At 44.4% G+C, this 24,113-nt stretch overlaps 1 protein-coding gene across 3 annotated transcripts in view; it reads left to right on the top strand.

Moving 5' to 3' along the window:
- SLC9A4 (solute carrier family 9 member A4) overlaps positions 1–24,113 on the top strand; it is a 63,030-nt gene that overhangs the window by 27,497 nt on the left and 11,420 nt on the right. For all 3 annotated transcript variants that reach the window (XR_014839647.1, XM_003354711.4, XM_085016090.1), the window contains 6 exons: positions 3,823–4,082; positions 5,526–5,743; positions 9,341–9,543; positions 10,554–10,640; positions 14,533–14,603; positions 18,105–18,266. Coding sequence is in view for 2 of the 3 variants with exons in the window: in XM_003354711.4 (XP_003354759.1) it covers positions 3,823–4,082; positions 5,526–5,743; positions 9,341–9,543; positions 10,554–10,640; positions 14,533–14,603; positions 18,105–18,266 (1,001 nt within the window). In the remaining variant the exon portion in view is untranslated. The remainder of the gene's footprint in view (positions 1–3,822; positions 4,083–5,525; positions 5,744–9,340; positions 9,544–10,553; positions 10,641–14,532; positions 14,604–18,104; positions 18,267–24,113) is intronic.

Below are 24,113 nucleotides of genomic sequence, written 5' to 3'. Positions count from 1 at the left end.
CAGGTCCTAATTAAACTCATCCACACCTGCCCTTTGGGGGTTTTGTGTGGCATCTGGCTCATCTTAGTCCCACTCCCTGGAACTTGAGCACAACTCCAAAGGTACAGCACCCAAGGCTTCTAAGATCCATTTGTGAGTTGCTCCAAGGTCAGGCAGAAGGTGACATTGAGCTCAACAAACTCACTGAGTTGAGATGTATCCCCTGAGTTTCTTTTGGATTCGTCTTGAAACCATCAGTCACAATTTTCTTTCAAACACTTGGCCAAGGTTTTCTTGGAGGATGGCTTCGCTTTGCTTAAATAAAATAGACCAGTATAATAACAGTTTTGGAAAATACGACTGATACACAATCAGGCGGATAGATATTGTCCGGGTCGTCCATGGATCAGATGCACAGAAGGCATTAGATGTGTGAGACATTTATAGGGGACACTCTTGTGAGAGAAAATGGAGAGGGGGTTGAGGGAAAGGGGGGAGCAGTGACCCCAGGGGGAGGAGTAGGATGGAGGGAAACTTGGGTGCCTTTCTAAGACAGTTTATCAAGCCCATCAGGAGTCCTCAGGTTCAGGACCCCATCAGAGGAGTCCCACACCTTCCAGGAGTGGACCTGCCTTAGTGTCCCTGCCACCCAGGTCCTTGGTGGATGGCAGCAGCACATGAAAATCAAGGTGCAGCAGAAGATTGCTGTTTCACCCACTGCAGTTGGAGATTGAGGCTTCCCACTACCACAGATGGAGAGGTAGATGAAAGACACCAGGTAGGTATAGGTAGATAGGTAGGTAGTTTGATGGATGGATAGATAGATGGATAGATAGAAAGATAGATAATAGATACATAGATAGATAGGTAGGCGATAGAAAATAGGTACATAGATAGGTAGATCATTGATGCTCATAGGCTCGCTGGTTCTGCTTCCATCACTAAAGAGAGCAAATGAAACGAAGGGGTCTTTGTTTTATTTTTTTATTTATTATTTATTTATTTATTTATTTTTGCCTTTTCTAGGGCCGCTTCGGTGGCATATGGAGGTTCCCAGGCCAGGGGTCCAATCGGAGCTGTAGCTGCCGGCCTATACCACAGCCACAGCAATGCCAGATCCGAGCCGTGTCTGCGACCTACATCACAACTCAGGGCAACGCTGGATCCCCAAACCACAAACAAGGCCGGGGATCGAACCCTCAACCTGTGGTTCCTAGTCGGATTTGTTAACCACTGAGCCACGACAGGAACTCTGAAGGGGTCTTTGTTTTAAATGCACCCTGAGTGCTTATGATCATGAACATGAACAAGATATAGCAACATAGGAAGAGTTCACAGGCAATGGTTCATTGCCAACTTCTCTGTGGGGAAATAGCAGTCTTTTTTTTTTAACATGTTAAAGATTAATTTCTTATTAAAGTATAATTGATTTACATTGTTGTGCCAATTTCTGCTGTACAGCAAAGTGACCCAGTCACACACACACACATGTAGATCTATATATATGTATGTATACATACATTCTTTTTCTCATATTTTCTTCCATCTATCTAGGAGATTGGATATGGTTCCCTGTGCTACACAGCAGCATCTCGTTGCTTATCCATTCTAAATGTAGCAGTTTGCATCTTCTTCCCCCTCCCCCTTGGCAACCACAAGTCTGCTTTCCATGTTTGTGAGTCTGGGAAACAGCAAATATTTAATCACAAAGGTGACGTCACAGGGAGTCAGCAGAGGCCATGCCCTGAGCAGACCTGGAGGGGCCAGAACTGGGAAGGGGACTGGGGAAGAAATGGCCATGTCTGTCTGCAGGGTGCAGGTGTCAGCATGAACTCAAGGCAGCTAGCAGTCTGGGTAAGCCCTGGGGGTGAAGCCAAAGCCAAAGGCATGATCCAAAGCCTGCCAGGCATCCTGAAGAACAGAGGGGCCACTGAGCATCTCCATGAGGAAAGATGAATTAGGAATAGAAAGGTCAGAGTGGAGCAGGAGGCAGAGTGGGGGTGATGCCCAGAGGGGAGGTAAGAGCAGAGTGAGAGGGGAGGGAACCAATGCTGGTGCCAGAGTGGCCACAGGACCCCTGTGGTTCTTCGGGACACGGAATATACTCATTCACAAAATTTCCTTGAGTTTCAGCTTCTGCTCCTGCTCTCCTGTTTTCTTGGTTTAGGCAAAGGCTGATAGGCATGTGCTGTGGTTTAGCAGAACCCTTCAGAGCCTGACAGTCTCAAAGGTCTCCTGCCCACATCTCACTTCACCTGTTTATGCATCTCATTAACCATGTGGCAGCTGCCACTTGTCACAAGTTCAGTCCAAACTCTGGGTTACCAAGTGACCTGAAGTAGTGATAAACAGATCATTATGGCTTCTTAAAACTGTGAAAAGAAGCAGAGAACTAGTCGGAAAATGGGGAGTCTGCATCACAGGGACTAGAGTTGTGCGGAGAGTTCCACTGAGATGATGCCTATAGGAGGCATGCAGGTGGGTTCAGTCAAGAAAGAGAAACCACACCGTAAGTTAAACAGAGAAACTTTAGCACCAAAACTGCTAACTATAGGAGTTCCCATCATGCCTCAGTGGGTTACAAATCTGATTAGTATCCATGAGGATGTAGGTTCAATCCCTGGCCCCCATTAGTGGGTTAAGGAAACAGTGTTACTGTGAGCTGTGGTGTAGGTCACAGACACAGCTAGAATCCCCCGTTGCTCTGGCTGTGGCTGTGATGTCACCCGGCAGCTGCAGGTCTGATTCAACCCCTAGGCCGGAACTTCCCTATGCCACAGGTGTGGCCCTAAAAAAGAAAAAAAATTATTAACTATAATAAAGAAATAGTGTACTTATTGCTGACAGGTGACCCTCGAAGGACAAACTTGGAACCGGTTTCCAAGTCGCTGGAGAAGGTGAGCTGGGCCACCGAAGGCCTGGGCTCAACAAGGGGCAGAGGGTCTGGAGAGGAGCAGGCTGCATGGCCAGGGTCACAGAGGGACCCCTGGCCACAGAAGTGGCTGCACCAGGGCCAGGCTGGGGCTTTGTGTTCTGTGTCAAGAGGTCTGTGAACAGGTCATGGATCAAGCAGAGGCTGTCAATTTGCCGAGGGATCTTGGGCAGCCCTTCCAGCCCTGGCAGGTTCCACAGGAAGTCCTCACAGCCTCCTGCTGCCTCTCAGCCCTCCCACTGAAGTTGCAGGAAGCCCCTTCCCTCTGCAGTGCCTCCTCAGCGCCCTCTACAGACACAGGTTAACATGTGCTCACTTTAAAGGAGAAATAAAGGAATTTCCGTGTTTATTACGGAGGCTGTTGGGAAGGGTGCAGTGGGAGCCAGAGGACATCAATTGATAATGACACACAGAGAGCTTAACAAAGAGACTGGCACATCGCAGATGCTCAGTGATTGAAAGCCGTGAATAGTACGCTTCTTACTCAGGGAAACTGAACACATTTGAATTATTCGGAACGCATCTAAAAGTCAGGCTGGAGTTCCTGTCCTGGCTCAGAGGAAACGAATCTGACTAGCATTCATGAGGACACAGGTTTGATCCCTGGCCTTGCTCAGTGGTGTAGGTTGTAGACAAGGCTTGGATACTGCGTTGCTGTGACTGTGGTGTAGGTTGGCAGCTACAGCTCTGATTGGACCCCTAGCCTGGGAACCTCCATATGCCTTGGGTGCGGGCCTAAAACAGACAAAAAATAAATAAATAAATAATAAAACTCAGGCTGCCGGGTTCATCCTTCTTGCCATGTAATTTATTGTGGTGCATTATTTAATGAGATACCAAGTTAAGAATCTGTGTGTAAATTGTCTCATTTCTAATTCATGTTAATTTTCTTTTGTTTTGTCTTTTTCTAGGTCTTATATAATATCTTAATTGCCTTCACAAAGATGCATAAATTTGAAGACATAGAGCCTGTGGACATTTTGGCTGGATGTGCCCGATTCATTTTTGTGGGGCTCGGGGGAGTGTTTTTCGGTGTCATTTTTGGATTCATTTCCGCGTTTATCACACGTTTCACCCAGAACATCTCTGCGATTGAACCCCTCATTGTCTTCATGTTCAGCTACTTGTCCTACTTAGTGGCGGAGACACTCTATCTATCTGGCATCCTGGCGTGAGTACAAGCCCAGGGCCAATTCTCATCCAATCAATCAAAGAGAAGTTCAGACCCCGCATTGTGGACCAGCATCAGGGAAAGGCCTGACTTGTAACTCTAATCCTCAAAAGTGTTGCAGGATTCGGTGGTTTTTGGTAAACTCTGATTTGGGTCCTTTGCCAAACAAATGTTCCTTCCAGTACTTTGCATGTCCTCTGTTCCAGTGATTTGCCTGAGGACAGCGTAGCCATTATAAGGTCAATTTATTATGCTCAGAAATGCTGGTGCAGGGCAGAGCCAGGGGAAGGCCGAGGGGAAAATCTCTCCTCAGTCCTTATTTCTTTTTCCTTGAAAAATGCATTATTTTGAAGTTAAAGGGAGGTATGCCATGAGCTACTGTCATTCCTGGGCTCTGCCTTCTGCTATTTCCTTCAACTCACATGACAGTTCCAGGATGGCTCAGTGTCTAATGAAACTGGAGAGATGGGATAAGACCAGAAATGCAGGTGTTTTTTCTTCTTAGTGAAAATATTTTTGAAATGTTTATCCTCTTGTAGATCTTGGAATGCTGCTTATTATAGCTAATCATGTTGCTTTCTTTATGACAGTATTCTCATACCCAACTACTTGGGCGGGATTTTATTTATTTATAGAAAAAATGTGTGTTGATTAAATACAGTGGCAGAAAGTCTAGGCACGCATCCTTTCCCCTCCTTAAAAGTGAGTCAACTACTAAGACAAGGCAAAGGCCCTGTGTTTTCCTTCCAGACTTGCTAAGTAGCTCTAGAACAAAACACATTTTTTGGGGGGGCGGGATCTTTTCAGGGCTGCACCTGTGGGGTATGGAAGTTCCCAGGCTAGGGGTCAAATCAGAGCTGCATCTGCGACCGACACCACAGCTCACAGCAATGTGTTTCCTTAACCCACCGAGTGAGGCCAGGGATTGAACCCTACTCCTCCGTGGATACCAGTCGGGTGCTTAACCCCACTGAGCCACAACAGGAACTCGTAGAACAAAACACTTTAAATGAAGAACTTCTCACTAACTTTTTGTAGGAAACATTGCAGTACAAGGGTCTGTGCTGAATTAGTCTTTCTAGGTAACCTCACTGGATTTATTCTGATGTAAGGCAAGTAAGAAGTAGGGCTCACCAAGTTCTTGACGGAGAGGGCAAGATAGAAACAGCCCTGCTTCCGGTTCCTGCATGAACTGTGCACCTTCTTGTTGTGTGGAAAGCATGCCACCTGCCCCACCATCCTCCACTTGTGCAGACCCTTTAGGGGGAGCCAGGAAAGGAAGAAAGAAAACTGGGAGCAATCTGTGACCAGAGAGGGGAATGGAGAAGATGTCTCTCTGGATCAAAGCAGATTTGTGTATCTGCACCATCCCCACGAGGAAGGGTCACTGAAGGTGGAGGGAGGGTCTTGTGGCTTCTCTCTGAGACTCTGGTTCTTTTGCAGAATCACAGCCTGTGCGGTGACCATGAAAAAGTATGTGGAAGAAAACGTGTCCCAGACATCCTACACCACCATCAAGTATTTCATGAAGATGCTGAGCAGCGTCAGCGAGACCCTCATCTTCATCTTCATGGGCGTGTCCACCGTGGGAAAGAACCATGAGTGGCACTGGGCCTTCATCTGCTTCACCCTGGCCTTCTGCCAGATCTGGAGGGCCATCAGTAAGACACAGCAGGGACTGCAGAGTCCTACCTGCTTCTTTTTTTATTTTTTTCTTATTCCTTCCTGCAAGGTTAAAGCATAAGCTATGAGGTGATGATAACTGGTTTTACTGGTTAGGGGGATTTTGCACCTTGTGGTGACCAGGAATGTTCCCTGTTTGCTTCCTCAGTCAGTTCAAAATAATTACTGGCTGATATGTTTCTTCGCTGAGGCAAGGCTGGAATGGAGGCACATTTTTTAATGGAAGCACTTCCACATCTAAACATTTACATATAATTCAGCACATTTATCTCTCACTCTTCACTTCTTTCCTGGTTTGTAGATGCTTGCACTTTAGATCAGATATAGGTGGGCTTTCTTTTACACTTTTGTTGTGGGAAAAGTGAGATCTCAAAAACTATAGCCTGTGTAAGGCGAGTTCTGTTAGAAATTTATTTCCTAGGAGTTCCTGTTGTGCATCAGTGGTTAACGAACCCCACTGGTATTCCTGAGGATATAGGTTTGATTCCTGGCTTTGCTCAGTGGGTTAAGGATCCGGCGTTGCCATGAGCTGTGGTGTAAAATCCCACATGGCTATTTCTGTGGCATAGGCTGGCAGCTGTAGTTCTGACTTGACCCCTAGCCTTGGAACCTCGATATGCTGCAGGTGTGGCCCTAAAAAGCAAAAAAAAAATAAAGAAAGAAAAGAAAAAGAAAAAAAAGAAATGAGTCTCCTAAATAATAGAGGTGACTTTAGTCAAAGGCTGAGGGAGACATATAGAAACAAAGGAAGTGAATCTATAGTTTTGAAAAGTGCTTAGTATTAATTAGTGAGGACAGCTCCACAATATAACTATTATCCCCCATATAAAATATGCCTAATTTAACAACATGAGATATCTTGACTAGTAGCTTGTGATTTATCTTGTACATTTATGTTTCTGGAACTGAAAAGAACACTCAGTACTAAACAAGATATGATTACCTTTTAATTAGAAAGGATTATATTTGTAAATGATTTTGATCAATATTTGAAGCATGACCAATATTTCTTTTTACATGACTTTCATCAGTCTGTCCATGCCAATTACTCAAAGAGAAATTAGGAGAAATGGCTGAGAACTCAACTTGAACATATCCGTTCTAAGTTTAAAACGGTCTTTAGGACCTCAGAAAGAATAACAAGAATAGAGAAACATTAAAAATATTCATAAAATCGAGGCGCCATCAGTACCCCCTCCCTCCACCCCCACCCCTCCTGCCCCTAGCCAGGCCAGCAGTTAGAGTTTTGCAGGAATAGGGGGCAGGAGAGGGAGAACGCCCAAAAACAAGCTACCAGGAGATCCTGCTGCTCCTCCTTCCAGCCCCAGAGGGCCCTGCCTCGGTTTCTTTGCCCCAAGCCTCCCTCCCCATTCCATTTAGTTAAACCCTTGCTTTAACTGTGAGGGCTTCTAGCGGGGCTGAGCTGGGCACTCCGGAGTAGCTGTATATTTGCAGAGGTGGGCACAGTCGGTTCTTGCCTGACTTGTCTTGAAGTTGCATAGTACATAAAACCCCAATTTTCCTTCCATAAAAAAAAAAAATCATAAAATTAACTCTGAGTGTATGTGCCTTTTGGGTCTCCAGGAGAGAAAAGAATTAAAGATTCTGTGATATACAATTATCATTTCCTATCAAGTCCTCTCATTATTACTAACTAGCTATTTGACTTTGGGCAGATGGTTAACTACTCCAAGTCTTCTTCCCAACCACTAAACAGTGGGTGTGGACAATGTTCTTGAGTCTCTTTCAGCTCTAGTACTGCAGGGATCTCCAGGGGCGTAGAATTAATGTCAAGAGAAGTATCACCTCAGAGCTTCGGCCCATCCAACGAGAATGGAAACCATCTGGGAGATTAATGCTCAGCATGGTTGCCCCTTGGTGACCATCCATCCAGCTCCTCCACTTTCTATCCCAGGGTGATGATGGAACAGTCCCCAAGGAATGACTTGGCCACATCACAGTGAAGGACAGAGCCAGGCATCAGAGTCCAGCTCTCCTACTCCCAGCTCTCCTACTCCCAGCCTGACTCACCAGAGCTAAGAATAGTCCACAGTCAGGAAGGCTTGGAACATATAAGGTCGTGCTTTGTGTTATTTATAGCTATGACATTTATTAAACCTTCCCTCCACCTACCGAGGTAAATACCGTCACTACCTCCAGAGAGCAGGCGAGGAGACTGGGTACATGAAGAGGTCCCAATGACCAGCCTGCCTGAGGTCCCATGATGAGCCTGTGGAGGAGCTGTGACAACAAAACAAAATGAAGAAAAATTAAATTCTACTGTCTCCTGTACCACCAGTGTCCCTCTTAGCACAGGATGCTTGCCGTGACATTTGTGGCATTAGAAGTCCCGTGAGGGTATTGAGAGCTTATTGTTCTGCAGGGTAATCTCTCCTTCACGTAGAGCTTTAGTGAAGGGACCTTTCTCACCAGGAAGCACTGCAATGGTGGCAGCTCAACCATGCAGGCCACTTGGGGATGGGAAACCAATGTGGCACAAAACACCTCCATGTTATCTTTCTTTTTCTTAATTTTTTTTTTCTTTTTAGGGCCACACCCACAGCATATGGAAGTTCCCAGTGCTGAATAAGAGCTGCAGCTACCAGCCTACACCACAGCCACAGCAACACTGGGTCCTTAATCCACTGAGTGAAGCCAGGGATCGAACCTGCGTCCTCATGGGTACTAGTCAGATTCATTTCCACTGTGCCACAACAGGAGCTCCAGTACGTGTTTTCAACCAACTCTCCCACCTTCCAGTTGCTGACAGCCAGAAGCCCCCCTTGGGCACCTTGTCAACTCCCTTTCTTGTTTGCATTGAACCTTAAGAAGAACCAAACCAACCAGCAGAGACCCTCGCCCTGCACAGACCCCAGGCATTGCAAGGGCTTCTCTCACCTATAAAATCACACACCTTCTCTGATGACCCAGTGAGAGTGAGCTGCTAAAAGTGTTTCTACACCCCAAGTAATACCCTTACTTTTCTTAGTTTTGAAAGACAGAGCAAAGTTTCTAAAAATAGACTAGAAAATGTGTGCCATTTCTTATATCAAGAGTATCCAAAAAAAAAAAAAAAAAAAGAGGGAGTTTCCTTGTGGCTCAGCAGTAACAAACCTGACTAGGATCCATGAGGCTGTAGGTTCGATCCCTCGACTTGCTCAGTGGGTTAAGGATCTGGCATTGCTGTGAGCTATGGTGTAGGTCACAGACCCGAGTTGGATCTGGTGTGGCTGTGGCTGTGGTGTAGGCCAGCAGCTTCAGCTCTGATTCAACTCCTAATCTGGGAACTTCCATATGCTGCAGGGGCAGCCCTAAAAAGAAAGGGTGTAAAAATTTATTACTCTTAACACACTGGGCCGCTACCAGAAAAGACTTCACAGGTGAAGCCCTGCCATCACACAACTAGCCAAGAAGTGCAAAATTTTGTAAGCTATTTGGGACGGACAATCATGAGTGTGATGGCATTAGGTGGCCTTGTTTTGATGGCACACATGCAGGACTTGGGTTCAGCTAGCGCTGCTGTATTTCTCCTCATCCATGACCTTCAGCTCTAACACATATTTCCCCCCTTCTAGGCGTGTTTACTCTCTTCTATGTCAGTAACCAGTTTCGGACTTTCCCCTTCTCCATCAAGGACCAGTGCATAATTTTCTACAGTGGTGTCCGAGGAGCTGGAAGTTTTTCACTTGCGTTTTTGCTTCCTCTGTCTCTCTTTCCTAGGAAGAAAATGTTTGTCACTGCCACCCTAGTAGTTATATATTTTACTCTATTTATTCAGGTTGGTAGATTTCTTTTATATTTGAAATAAATAGATTCTTCTCAGGATTGTGTATGAAATTAATATAATTCGGAGTTCCTGTCGTGGCGCAGTGGTTAACGAATCCGACCACTGCCCTTGCTCAGTGGGGTAACGATCCGGCGTTGCTGTGAGCTGTGGTGTAGGTTGCAGACGCGGCTCGGATCCCACGTTGCTGTGGCTCTGGCGTAGGCCGGTGGCTACAGCTCCGATTCGACCCCTAGCCTGGGAACCTCCATATGCCGCGGGAGCGGCCCAAGAAATAGCAACAACAACAACAAAAAGATAAAAGACAAAAAAAAAAAAAAAAAAAGGAAATTAATATAATTCCAAGAAAGGGATGCTTTATCTGATTTTCAGACGTGGCTCAACACCCAAACTAAATGCCCATCTATTTCTAGGTCATGATTTTTGTCATCCTGTAACCTTTAGATTTGGCTGCCTTTTAATTAATAAAACATATTAATCCTGGGTACAGGTGAAGGATAATGCCTACATAGTATATGGATGAAAATGAGATTGCAGTTAATACTAAATTGTTTTTTATTTTGGCTGAAGTTTATCTCTTAGCAAACTAATGAGATGTTATTTTAAGATGAGGAGGTTTCCAGGCTAGGGGTCAAACAGTAGCCGTAGCTGCCAGCCTACGCCACAGCTACAGCCACAGCCACAGCAACGCAGGATCTGAGCTGCATCTGCAACCCACACTACAGCTCACAGCAACACTGGATCTTTAACCCACTGATTGAGGCCAGGGATTGAACCTTCATCTTCATGAATGCTAGTCAGATTTGTTAACCACTGAGCCATGACGGGAACTCTGATAAGGCCTATTTTTATTGCAGAATTTAAAGAATTAAAGAGGAACTCGAGTAAGCAATGAAGCAATTATCCTGTAGGAACTAGCAAAACAGAAATAAAAATTGGAAGTTCTAATAGATTTGCTCTCTATACTGATAATAAAAACCTCTATTTTGTTATTTAATGTCTAGGGAATCACAATTGGCCCTCTGGTCAGATACCTGGATGTTAGAAAGACCAATAAAAAAGAATCTATCAACGAAGAGCTTCACACCCGTGTAAGTTCTCTCTTTGTCATAACAATAAGATATTCCCTCTGTGTCATCCTTGGGAGTGCTATGGAGCTTCGGTAAGGCCATTAGACAGGGCCTCTTTTCTCTCCAGCTCTACTAAGAGTGACTGTATTACTTCCTTAGTTCTGCTGTAGGAAATTAGGGCAAATTTAGCAGCTTAAACAACCCAGTTATTATCTTTCTAATTTTTAATTTCATAGTCACACTGTGGCATATGGAAGTTCCCGGGCCAGGGATTGAATCTGAGCAATGCCGGATCCTTTTAACCCACTGCGTGGGGCCGGGGATCGATCTCATGCCTCCACAGTGACTAGAGCTGCTGCGCTCGGATTCTTTTTTTTTTTTTTGGAGGGGGTGGGGATCAAATTGGAGCCTCATCTACATCTGCCTGCCTATAACACAGCCAGAGCAACACTGGATCTGAGCCTCATCTGAGTCCTCTGCTGCAGCTTGTGGCAATGTTGGATCCTTAACCCACTGAGTGAGGCCAGGGATCGAGCCTGAATCCTCACAACGACAGTGTCAGGTCCTGAACCTGCGGAGCCACTGTGGGATTCTTAACCCACCATGCCATGGCAGGAACTACACAGATATTATCTTATAGTTCTGGAGGTAAGTTCAAAATGGGTCTCACTGGGATAAAATCAAGATGTTTGTTGCATGGAGTCCCTCTGGTGATCTAGGAGGTTAAGGATCCAGTATTGTCACTGCTGTGGCATGGGTTTGGTCCTGGCCTGGGAACTTCCTCATGCCTTGGGTGCGGCCAAAATAAATACATAAATAAATATGATGCAGGGCTGTGTTTCTTTCTGGAAATTCTAGGGAAGAGTGTTTTCTTGCCTCTTCCAGCCCCTAGAAGCTGCTGACATTCCTCACCTTATGGACCCCTCCTGTCTTCACAGCCAGCAAGGATCAGTCAGGGATTGCTCATGCTGCATTACTCTGATACTAACCCTTCTATCTTCCTCTTGATGATTATACTGGGCCCATGTGGATAATTTAGGATATTCTCCCAATCATAAGGTCAACTGAACAGCAACCCTAAATTCGTCCACCATCCTAATTCCTCTTTGCACGTCAACTAACATGTTCACAGGTCCCAGGGGTTTGGAACTGGACATCTTTGGGGACCATTTATTCTGCCTGTCACAGCCTGCCCTTTAAAGACTTCTGTTTGCAAAATATTGTAACTCTATCCCAGCATCTCCAAAGTCTCAATCCACTCGAGAATGTACTCAAAGACCAAAACCTCACCTAAATCTTGTCAGTTGAAAAGTTTCAAGTCCCATCACTTCAAGCATCTATGTCAGGGATGGGTGAGGCTCTGGGTATCATCTGTCATGAGATATAGTTCCTCCCCGACTCTCAAGAAACAAGTCATCTGCCCCCCAAATACAGGGGACAGTCATAGGATGACATCTGTAGATACTTCCTTTCAAAAAAGGGGGATGTGTGGAAGGGAAAAAAACTATAGATTTTGGACCTACGCACATTTCCATCCCCAAGCACATTTCCATCCCCAAGCACATTTCCAAGTCTGGTTTCCAGGCCTGGAACAATCCTCTGGGATTCTTTGCTCCATCCTCTGTGTCCTCACCTCCACCCTCTGAGTCATTGGTCCTTTTTTTCACAAAAGGTAGCAGGTGCCAAACTGCCTATGCATTTGATCAGCCTTCTTCTTGCCTGCAGAATTGGGGGCCCAATAGCTTTCTTTCATTTTGTTCCCTCTCTCTTCCTTTTTGGGTCCAAGCTGGCAGTGTTTCTGTCAGGGTTCAATGAGGAAAGCAGAGCAAGTAGGAGATAGATACTAAGAGCTTTGTTGCAAGGAATTGGCTCATCATCTCCTATGGGGACTGGCTGGGCAGGTCCAAAATCTATAGTTCAGGCCTTCGAGAAAGGTGGACTGCCGCTCTGCAGTATCGAGCCTGACTAGTATCCATGAGGACGCAGGTTCGATCCCTGGCCTCCCTCAGTGGGTTAAGGGTCTGATGTTGCCGTAAGCTGTGGTGTAGGTTGCAGACACGGCTCAGATCTGGCATTGCTGTGGCTGTGGTGCAGGCTGGCAGCTGTAGGTCCCATTGGACCCCTTGCCTGGGAACTTCCATATGCGACAGGTGTGGCCCTAAAAAAGCAAAAGAAAGAAGAAGTATAGAGTGGAACTCTCAAGCATGAGCAACAAATGCTGTGCACAGGTGGAATATTCTTCTGCTTCAGGCCTTTCAAATGACCACATCAGGCCCACTCAGATTATCTAGGATCATCTCCTGTGCTTAAACAACTGAACCCCTGTACCTTAACTGCATCCACAAAATTCTTTCATAACAGCATCTAGATTGGTATTAATATAAACTGGGGACTAGCCTGGTCGTGTCAATGCTTCAGAAAACTATCGGGATGACTGACGTTCAGAGTTGCCCGACTGGCTTCTACAAGCATTGTTCTAATGGGATCTTCTAGAATGGGATCTGCTCTTTCCTCACTCTTAATACGGGAGGGGTAAAGAATTCCACTGCTTCTGCAGACATGGCCTGGTGGCATGAAAACATCCAACTCTGACAAAGGTGAAGATGAAATTGACCATGGTTTCTGCCAAGAAACTGATGAAGACTTTCAAAATCAGCCCTGAATTTCACCACCAAAATCACCTGAGGAAGTCATTTTAGTTCCAGGAAACCCAAATGAAAAATTGTCAAGGTCATTTGAAAGGATTTGACATTTGGGCATAGGGAGTGAGAATTTTAAATAAGTAATGCTGTAACCTGATTGGAGAGTTTTGTCTCTATCTTGATCTCCTCTGTTCTTTAAGAAATTAGGTAATATACCTAAGACAATAGAACTTGGATATTTCACCCCTTTCTTATTTATTTTTCTTCCTAAATAAGTTACAATTATTGGTAGAAAGTACATAATTATTTCAGAATTAATTTGATGCTTTCTCTCTATTTTGCAAAAAGCAGTTTTAGCAGCCATGATAAACTTCAGTGATTACAAATTTAAATTCTTGTAAACTAATTCATAATTTTGAAGAGACTGTATTTTTCTAAATCCTTCTGAACAATTTGGATAAAGCAAGTGTGGTATAATTGTCTTGGGTGGTAAAACATAAATACTGAGACAAAATGATCGGATAAAAACTGAGACATATAGGTACATTTTGTTGTTATATGTTACTGTTGTAATAGCATATCTGTAGAATTATATTTTCAGAAACTGCGTAAGTTGGATACTGATTTTCCTTCACAATGGAATTAAAAGAACAGTAATTCTTAGGCTTCATATCCATATGATTTCAGTAATGAGTAATTTCCTAGATCATTCTAGAAAATAGTGTTCAAAACAAAGCAGACACTTTGCATTCATTGTAAGTTATGTGTTTTATTAAAAATCTTCTCGGCGTTCCCCTCGTGGCGAAGTGGAAATGAATCTGACTCAGAACTGTGGGGTGGCGGGTTCAATTCCTGGCCTCAGTCAGTGTGTTAAAGATCCAGTATTGCCATGAGCTGCGGTGTAGTTTGCAGACTCGGCTCAGATCTGTCATTGCTGTGGCTGTGTTGTACGCTGGCAGCTGTAGCGCAGATTAGACCCCTAGTCTGGGAACCTCCATATGCCGTGAGTGCGGCCCTAAAAAAAAAAAAAAAAAAAAAAAAAAAAAAAAAAAAAAAAAAACCTTATCTACAGATCATTTGAATCATGGCTCTAAGTTGCATCACCAGGGAAAGGCATTATAAGCTTCAGTTACATGAACAGAGTGACAGAAAAGAGGGCACACTCCAGAAAAGCAAAGCCACTTTGTTTTCCAAGGTGTATTCACTTTCCTTGTGTGTCTTTTAGAGCAAACGTTTCACCAGCAATCATTTTCCTGTGTTTCGCTTGGCAGCTGATGGATCATTTGAAGGCTGGAATTGAAGATGTGTGTGGGCAGTGGAGCCACAACCAAGTGCGAGACAAGTAAGGATGCTGAGGGTTCAGCACTGAGGATGGATCCATGTGACATGGGGAACCTCAGAAGCTTCCAGTGGAAGCTGAGCATAAACTAGAAAAACTCCCGAGGAAGGGGGCCAGAAAGACAGCGGGCCTGAGAGCCATGCCTTATAGGAGGCAGGCAGAAGTCCTGGAAAATAGGGGGCTTCCAGGTGGAGGAGGCAGCAGGCTTGGTCCAGTTGTTTCAGAAGGAGCTAGTACAATGGATAGATGGACGTGAGAGACGCCAGATTGACGATTCAAACCAGGACAGGTTTCCCAATGATAAGAGATGCTCAGCAGCCGGAGGACTGGCTTCATGAAGCTGCAAAGGGAGCTTGGAGACTCATCAGGGACCTCGGGAAGAGTCCCCTCCATTGCGGAGGAGGCTACCCTGGAAGGCCACCCCTAGGGTCCTTCCACATAAGGATGCCCCTTTTCTCCACATCACACATTTCAGAACTCATCTTCTTCTGGATTGAGTCTACAGCCATACAGCCATACTTCTTAATGACATGGCTTCAGGAGAGTTTACTGAGGAGGAGCAGGAGGAAGACCAGAGTTTTATCCAACTATTCAGAGGATATAGGAATTAGTGACTTAACCAACAGTAGACATTTCCACTCCAGGGCTTGCCCACATAATGGTGTTGGTGATGCCAAGAGAGACCAAATCTTAAAAATTCTGGTTTTTGGAGTTTCTGCTGCGGCACAGTGGGTTAAGGATCCATTGTTGCCGAAACGGTGGCATAGGTTGCAGCTGTGGCTCAGATTCCATCCCTGGTCCAGGAACTTCCATGTGCCCTGTGTGTGGTGTGGCAACAACAACAACAACAACAAAATATGGCCCTTGGGGGTGGTAGCACAGAAGCTAAGAGCTTTTAAGGGAGATTTTTTTATTCGGTAGAAAGGATAATTTTAGCAGTTCTCGTAGGTTTAAAGTAGAATCTAAATTATGTGAATATCTACCCATCTAGAACTTAGGCCTCGGATTTTTTTTAAGGTCAGATTTCCTAGTTATCCCAATGAAACGTCATTTCATATTCTTTGGTTTAGCCAAATCTATGCCTAATTTTCTAAATGATGTTAAGGGCAGGAAGACACACTTACTGCGTTTCACGTTCTCACAGTGTAGTACACGAGGTCCCGGGGAAGAAAGAGAGAAGGAACCTGAACCATTATGCTCAGTGTGGAGAATGCTATAACAGAGGCAAATGCATAGAGCTGTAATAATACAGAGATGGGAGTGAGTCTAAAAAAAAATGAGTTCTGCAGGCAAAGAAATGGTGGCAGCGTTGCAGAGCAACTGTGGCCACAGTGTGTTTCCACATGCAAAGCAAGGGAAGGTGTGTCATGGTTCAGACACAGTCAGAGAGGGTGTCAACATGAGACAAGAGATTGGAAAGATAGGGACATGCTTTAATGGTACAGAGGTGCCTAGCTCTGATATGATAAAGTTCTGTACGATACTGACAGGTCCTATTTGAGCTTTAATACTCTGAAGTTCTATTTGCCCTTTAAAACTCAAGTCAAAATGCTTTTAAGGGAGTTCCCTTAAAACAGCAGCTCAGCAGTAATGACCCCACTAGTATCCATGAGGATGCGGGTTCAGTCCCTGGCCTCGCTCAGTGGGTTAAGGATCTGGCATTGCCTTGAGCTGTGGTGTAGGCTGGCAGCTGCAGCTCCAATTGGACTCCCTTGCCTGGGAACTTCCATATACTGCAGGTGTGGTCCTAAAAAAAAAAAAAAAAAAAAAAAAAAAAAAATGCTTCTAAGGAGGAGAGTGGCACTGGCATGGCAAACTACAACAGCCATATGGATGCTGAAAGAGTGGAATTAGCTTTCACACAATCTCCTTAATAGTCCTGTGTTATCACTATTATTCTTACTTTAAAGATGAGAAAACTGACTCTGAGAGGTATGTGAATCTGTTCTACACGGAACATTGACATTGAGCTCAGGTCTGGCTTTAGAAGCACTTTTGTTTTCAGTGAGCCACAGAGCGTTCAGCCTAGTGAGGATAAGGAAGGGCGGAAGGGACAAACTGGCTGTGGCATATGGGAGAGGGGCCAAGGAAAGGGAAAATGACAATGACTGTCAGCCCCTCTGCCATGGAGCCTCAGGACATAACAGTGCCGTGGTTAGGCTTACAGACCACAGAAGAAGGCTGAGAGCTAAATAACTGCTTCTGCTTACGGTGTCTCCGATACCTGCTCAGCCCCTTTTGGAATTTAGTCTCAGGTTTAGGAGGAAATCGAGGCTGGTGGGAGAGGTTGTGAGTGGCCAGTGAGGATGTGGAAACCAAAGCATGGGCGTGGGTGAGATGACAATAAGCCTGGGAGGAGGAGAAGCATCCACACCAAAGGAGCAGGAGGGAAGAAGGGCAGAGGAGATTGGGAGGCAGCCGTGAGGGGGGTTGGAAGGGAAGCAGGATGCTGGGGCATGGAGGAAGTGACTAGCCGGTGGCCAACAGGGCAGCAGCAACCGCTGGAGTTGAACAGCTTGAGGTCAAGGTGAGGCCAGAGCGAGGAGCATCCCAGATGTCCTGGGGGTTGGCGGGCCGATGGCGGTGGATTGAGGGATAAACAGCACCAACAGCTGCTCATGGAGAAAGGCAGGAAACAAGCAGATGGAGGAGTGATGCAGCTGCAGCCAGAGTGGGCTGGGTCGGAGCCAAGCATAGATCACAGAACCCAAGGAGTCCATCCACCTTAGAGACCCGGAGACCGGTCACCAGATACTAAGCCAGCAGCCCAGAACATGAAGCAGGCAGACCTATTACTCTCTGGATGTAAAATGATTGGAGGTGCTGAAAATTCCTGCTCCAGATGGTTGGCTCTGAACGCACCATGTGTTCAGTTTGAAGGGTGGGTCGGCCAGAGCTGTGTTACAAGGGCCAGCGGCCTGTGGCGTCTGGCCTATTCAGATGCTCCATTATTCAGACTGTCAGAGTATATGTGGTTCCCCCAACCCCCGCCTAATTGGCTGAATTCAAAAATCATCTGCAGCACAATGGGCCAAACTACTGTAAGTACTGGGCCATTTAAATGTACTGGGTTCTGGTTGAATAGACCAGTTTTACTGTAAGTGCAGCTGCCACTGTTAGGAGCCATTAGAATGGAACACTTGTTCAGAAACCCCAACCAACCCCTCATTTCTTCCTGGAAATTGGAGCTGAGCTGGGTCAGACCTCTGCCCCTCCCCACGTCATGCACACTTTTGGCCCTGATTACAGCTTGTCCCTTCCTTTTGTTGGGTGGATTTTTTCTTCAATGTATTCAGGACGCTGGGCTATTCTTTCTTTATTTTTAAAAAAATGCATACATTCGATGATTTAAAAAAAAAAAATGCGAGGTCTACGAATTCCAGGCCCTCTCCTGGCTTTTGTTAGAATAGAGTTAAATGGTAGTCTGTTTGAAGAAAAATACATGCTTGCCTAACACACCTGCAGAGATGAAAGATTTCCAAAATGTTGGCTTTTCATTTTCAGGTTCAAGAAGTTTGATCATAGATATTTACGTAAAATCCTAATCCGAAAGAACCTGCCGAAATCGAGCATCGTCTCTTTGTACAAGAAGCTGGAAATGAAGCAAGCTATTGAGATGGTGGAGACTGGGGTACTAAGTTCCACAGCCCTCTCCGTCCTTCATCAGTAAGTCACATCTGCCCTTGATCTAGACTTTCAAGGTCAGAATTACAAGGGGCTCAAACTCTTTGTTCCATTTAAAGTCATACCAAGAGTGAAGGGTCAGGCATATGACACAGGAAAAATGAAAAAAGTATGATCCAAGTCTTGACATGTTGTAGCCCAGTCCATGTTCAATCTGTCTTACCTAGCTGCTTTTTTCTTATTCTTTTTTTTTTTTTTTTTTTTTTTTTTTTTGTCTTTTTAGAGCTGTACCCATGGCATATGGAAGTTCCCAGGCTAGGGGTCAAATTGGAGCTACAGCTGCTGGTCTACACCACAGCCACAGCCACATAGGATCCAAGCCGTGTCTGCAACCTACACCATAGCTCACAGCAATGCCAGATCCTTAACCCACTGAGCAAGGCCAGGGATTGAACCTGCGTCCTCATGGATACTGGTTTTTGTTAACCCTGAGCCACTATGGGAACTTCTGTCTCACCTAGTTTCTGAAAAATCACTTTCTGGCAAAGGTTGCCTCCTATTGTTGTTTGACATCTTTCTCTAAGGCGGAACTCCAAGTGAATTTATGGAATACGTATAGTATATTTTACAAGTCTTTCTCTTTCTCTTCCTGACTAGAAATGTCTACACTTCAACCCCTGCCCAGTTGATTCCACTGATCTCACAATTGTCTTTCTCTCATAAGTCATTTCTCCTCCTGTCTTATATGAGAAGAGACCAGGTCAGCATCCTAGGTTGCCGACTGGGATTTAGGGATGATGCTGATTTGGGGATGATGCTGGCAGCAGGAGGTATGGGGGTTGGTGGAAGGTTTAAAGAGAAGGCTGTGTTTGCAACTGTGTCTAAGGCGAAGGTCTATGTGCCCCTTGAAATTACCTGAGCCTGTGTGAGACCAGCAGTGAACAGGCACAGGGAAGGGACCGGCTTCCTGTGGAACAGAGGACTGTAGGGAGTTGGTGAAGGGGCAGGATGCAGGGAGGAGTAAACTGGTACCTAATTCATCCTTATGTGATGATTCCCTTTGAAAGCTGTGCTTCAGTTGGAGCATCTAGAAACCAGCTCTCCCAAGAGCCAACTGGACATTTATTAAAGATGCTCTTGGAGTTCTCTCTATGGTGCAATGGGATCAGCAGCATCTCTCCAGTGCCAGGATGCAGGTTTGATCCCGGAGTTAAAGGATCCAGCATTGCTGCAGCTGCAGTGTAGATTGCAGCTAAGGCTCCGATATGATCTCTGGCCCAGGAACTCCATGTGCCACAGGGTGGCCAAAAGAAAAAATAAATAAATAAAGATGCTTTAACTCTCTGACATTTAACTAGAACTCCTTCAATATCATAAGAATTAATTTACCCCCTGCCCCAAGATGCCTGGTTTTTCTTCCAAAAAACAGCTTATGAATGGTGGAGATTAGTCACAGGGTATATTTAGCATAAGGAACACTAGCCCCTCCATCCTGGCATCTTCAGAAAATCACAGTCTTTAATTATCTCCTCACGTTAGAAAAGCACATTGAGAGGAGAGCAAAGAATAGATAGCAGTGAAATCGTCACTAACCCCTGAATGTTATTCTTATCCCTGACTTGCTAAAGAATCCGAAACACCTTCCTCACCTTTCTTACATGGGAAAAATCCCAGCCTGGGAAAAAACTAAAGGAGCCTCCCTGAGGCCATCTTGGAATAAACAGAAGGCTTTTCTGCCTTATTTCTCAGTGAAACTGTTTCTGTGGTTGGTTGGCTGGTTTTGGTGCTGCCCATGACGGGGCTCTAAGGAACTTCTGATACGAAAATAGAAATGTGCTAACATTTATTGGCGATGCCATACTATGTCACATATTAGAGCCTGAGATCAGAAAGAAATATTGGCAATGTTGATTTTGTCTTTCTTTGAAAGGTTGATATTTCTTTCATGATGGATAATTTTGCAATGACTTTTTAAAAAGTTTTATTAAAGTATAGGTGATTTACAATGTTCCTTCAATTTCTGCTACACAGCAAAGTAACCTAATCATACATGTTTATGTGTGTGTATATGTGTGTGTGTGTGAGTGTACACACACACACATATATATATACTTTTTTCACACTATCTTCAACCATGTTCTAACCCAAGATATTAAACATAGTTCCCCGTGCTGTACAGTGAGACCTCATTGCTCAACCACTCTAAATGCAATAGTTTGCATCTACCAACTCCAAACTCCCTGTCCATCCCACTCCCTCCCCCTCACTCCTGGCAGGCACAAGTCTGCTCTCTATGTCTGTGATCTGTTTCTGTTTTGCAGATAGGACTTTTATTTTCTACAACATTGCATTCAAATCCTACTTTGCTTGCCTACTGAACTTCTGAGCAACCCCTTACCAAAGGCAAGTGCCTGGCTACCTGTTCTGTGCCCCCGGCTGTGAAAGCAGACAGTTTCTGCCCTCAAGGAGCTCACCCCTGGAGCAGGGTCATGAGCTTAATAAAATAGATTGCACAAACCTATGGCCGTGAAGGCCACGGAGCTAGGAGAGGCTGGCCCCCAGGCGTTTGACCTGCTCAGTGAAGGATGAAGGGGAGTTAACTGCACATGGCTCACTGAAGAATGAAGGGGCATACTCAACACTCGACAGGAGGGCTGGACCTGGACACCTGGATGGGTGCAGGCAGGTTAGACCATTAGCGACTTCCTCAGATGTTTGTTCACTCAGTCTGTGAGCACTTGGTCTGGGAATGTATGGGTGCTTATCTCAAATGAGGATCAGTTTCTTCTGTGCTAAAACATACTTTGAATCTCTGTATTAACACAGCACTGGTCATAAGCAAGTGCCCCAGTTCCTGACTCCAAGGCAGGTTTTAACTCAACTTCCCTGAAAGGATACTCTTGGGTTGAGTCAATTATTTTTCAGACCTTGACTCAGGCTTAGTAAGCCTTCTAGGTTCAAGACATGCTTTCCCCAAATTGGTTAGTTAACCGAGGTGGGAGAGGAGATTTTTTTTTAAACTGATATTTAATCCAAGTTTAGTACTTACATTGCCTTCATTTGATCTCATCAGAAATCTGTAGGACGTCAAGCAAAAAGGAATTCCTCTCCTCAGATCAAAGCAGTTAATTTCTTACAAAACAAACCTTCATACAATAATAGGAAAAAGAAGTGTGTACTCAGCTCGCTTTTTGTTATTCTGTATTGGAGGATAACAACAAAACGCACATATAAATTTTTCTTTAGAAGTTTAAGCAATTGTTCTACAAGAGGTTGAGTTTTCCAAATTCCATGATCTTCAAGAGAACAGTACCCCCAGAAGTTGTCCATGGCACATTGCAGACAACTCTGTTTCTATGGAATTCCATGATTTTTACACACTATTTTATTTGACTCTCAAAACAATACTATGGAATAGATAGGCTATGTACTCAGATTCTTATTTTAAATATGAGTCACCTCGTTTTACCCATGAGTAGAAAGCGCTTATAAACATATATCTTAAAGAGATATTAAAATATTTATAATAAATGTGTAAGCATAGCCTATGACCGTACAACTTCAGAATGTTGTATTTAAAAACTCCCAAATAATTTTAATGTCATTTATAAAAAAGCACAAATTAACGTATTGTAATGGAAGAATTTTTCAGTTGATCACATATTGACAGGTTAAGTCTACACAGAGGCATTCTTCCAGCAAAGACTCAGGAATGAAGATTCCGATGCTGTTTTCAGTGTGTGATAGAACATTGCTTTGTGGGGAGCTGGGTCCACTCTCTGCCACTCTGCACTCATTCTCAATGTTGGTTTGTTTGGTGATCTTTCTAAGAAGACACAAGGCAACCACACACACACACACAGAAGAGCTGCTGGGTACCATTGTTTACTCAGTGGACATGTTCTTCAGTCTGCATTTCCCTGGGCTTCATGTATAAGCTACTAAAAGAGGAGGGATGCTTCTAAATAAATCAGGATATTGAGCTCTCAGGACATCTTATGGCATGAATATAACATCTACTAGATTTCACATCTATAGTGCTGTGTTTAGAATTGAAATTTATGTTTACATTTTAAACATCTGATTTAAAAAAAAGATTAAGAGGAATTGCCACCCTGGCTCAGTGATAACAAACCTGACTAGTATTCATGAGGCCTCGCTCAGTAGGTCAGGGATCTGGTGTTGCCCTGAACTGTGGTGTAGGTTGCAGACACAGCTCAGATGCCACGTTGCTGTGGCTATGGCGTAGGCCAGCGCTGTAGCTCCGATTCAACCCCTAGCCTGGGAACTTCCATATGCCATGGGTGTGGCCCTAAATAGAATAAACAATAAATAAGTTAATTAATAAATAAATGGCTAAGAGAAATGTGAACCTTTTATTTACATATATTTAGATTCAGATTTTCCCAGTTTGATTGTTTTTTGGCCACACCCCTGACATGCAGAAGTTCCCAGGCCAGGGATCGAACCTGTGCCAGAATAGCAAGCCAAGCCGCGGAGTGACAGTTCTGGATCTTCACCACTGTGCCACAAGGGAACTCCTCCCAGTTGGATTTTGATGACGGTGAAATTACCGGCAGATTTGTATTCAGGATGACAGAGACTTCCTTCACGGATAAGGAAAGAATGTTCCAGTGATAAGAACCTTTCAGTTCGTAATTTTACTTGTTTGACCTAGAGATTACTGACATTCAGTTTTTCAAAGGATAATATCTTTGGGAAATGATAGATGATCCTTTCAGTGATTTTGCTAAGGAAGTGGCAGGTAGGAAAGTCAATGCATCACCTTGCCCGAGTCTGTAAATCCTCCTTATAATTTTATAGTTGTAGCTTTTCAGCGTGGCTCAATGGTGCCTCTGGGATGCCTGAACTGCAGCCTGGATGGGCTTTAGTGAAGTCTGGTCCTTCCCAAAGTGGTCAATTATACACCGGCAAGAGTGCCAAGTTAGATTTCCTGTTGCAGGTTCAGCTTCATCACATCCTTACCTCTGTTTTCATCCTGTCGGGTCGTGTTATTATGAACACAGAAAGTGGAACTGTTTGATTAGCTGTCGTTTCTGTTTAGCAATAGATCCCTTCCACCATCATAGTCTTAAAGGAATGTGCTCAGATTGTGGAAACTTGTGGGCGTTATCTATATCAGAATACATTTCATTTGAAGGACATTGAAACAGGTAGGTTGAAATATCCTGATAATAATGTTTAAATCACCAAGGGTGGTAACTGAATAGCAAGAATGTTGACATTTGCAGCTCTGAGATAGGGAAACGGATTTCGACGATTTTGTAAAAAAGGGCATTAGTCAATCTGTGGTAGCATTGCCGAGTAAATGCTGGGGTGGTCTGATGCTCAGTATCCAAGCCCTGAAAATCCTTTTCCATTACTTACAAAATAGCCTTGCTATTTATGGTGATATTGGTACTATTGTTTGGGGAAAAGTACTTTAAAAAGTGGCCTGTGTTAAAACCTCTCATCTCTATGATCAGTTATCCCAAGACCTTTGTAAATAGATAATAGCACATCAGTGCATGTGTGCCTTTCAAAGGGCTGCAGCTAGAAAAGGAATAAAAATAAAAATAAAAACCACAACTCTGTAAGGGTTTATGCCAAGATCTTAAGGGAGGGGATAGTATTAAAAGATAGGTTTAATTTTCTCCAGTTCTCTCTTTTTGGTTCCTATATTCAACACTAAACATATATTATTGCTACAATGAGCTTTTAGAAATTACCAGCGCTAGATCAAAATGACTGAAATCAACTATGTGTGTCACGTGAGAATTCTGCACGTAGCGATGTCATGACTGAACTCCACAGAGGACAGCTGTGCACTGAGTGCTAACTGAGATCTAACCTGGCCGTGACTCAGTTTGTGAGCCCTTTCCAAGGTGG

Source organism: Sus scrofa, chromosome 3, assembly GCF_054392235.1.
Source record: "Sus scrofa isolate SSC_HxYL_T2T_F1_AM1 chromosome 3, Sscrofa_HxYL_maternal_Yorkshire_Landrace_v2.0, whole genome shotgun sequence".
Lineage (NCBI taxonomy): Eukaryota > Metazoa > Chordata > Mammalia > Artiodactyla > Suidae > Sus > Sus scrofa.
The sequence above is the reverse complement of the archived record's forward strand: the minus strand, read 5'-3'. Positions and strand labels throughout refer to the sequence as shown.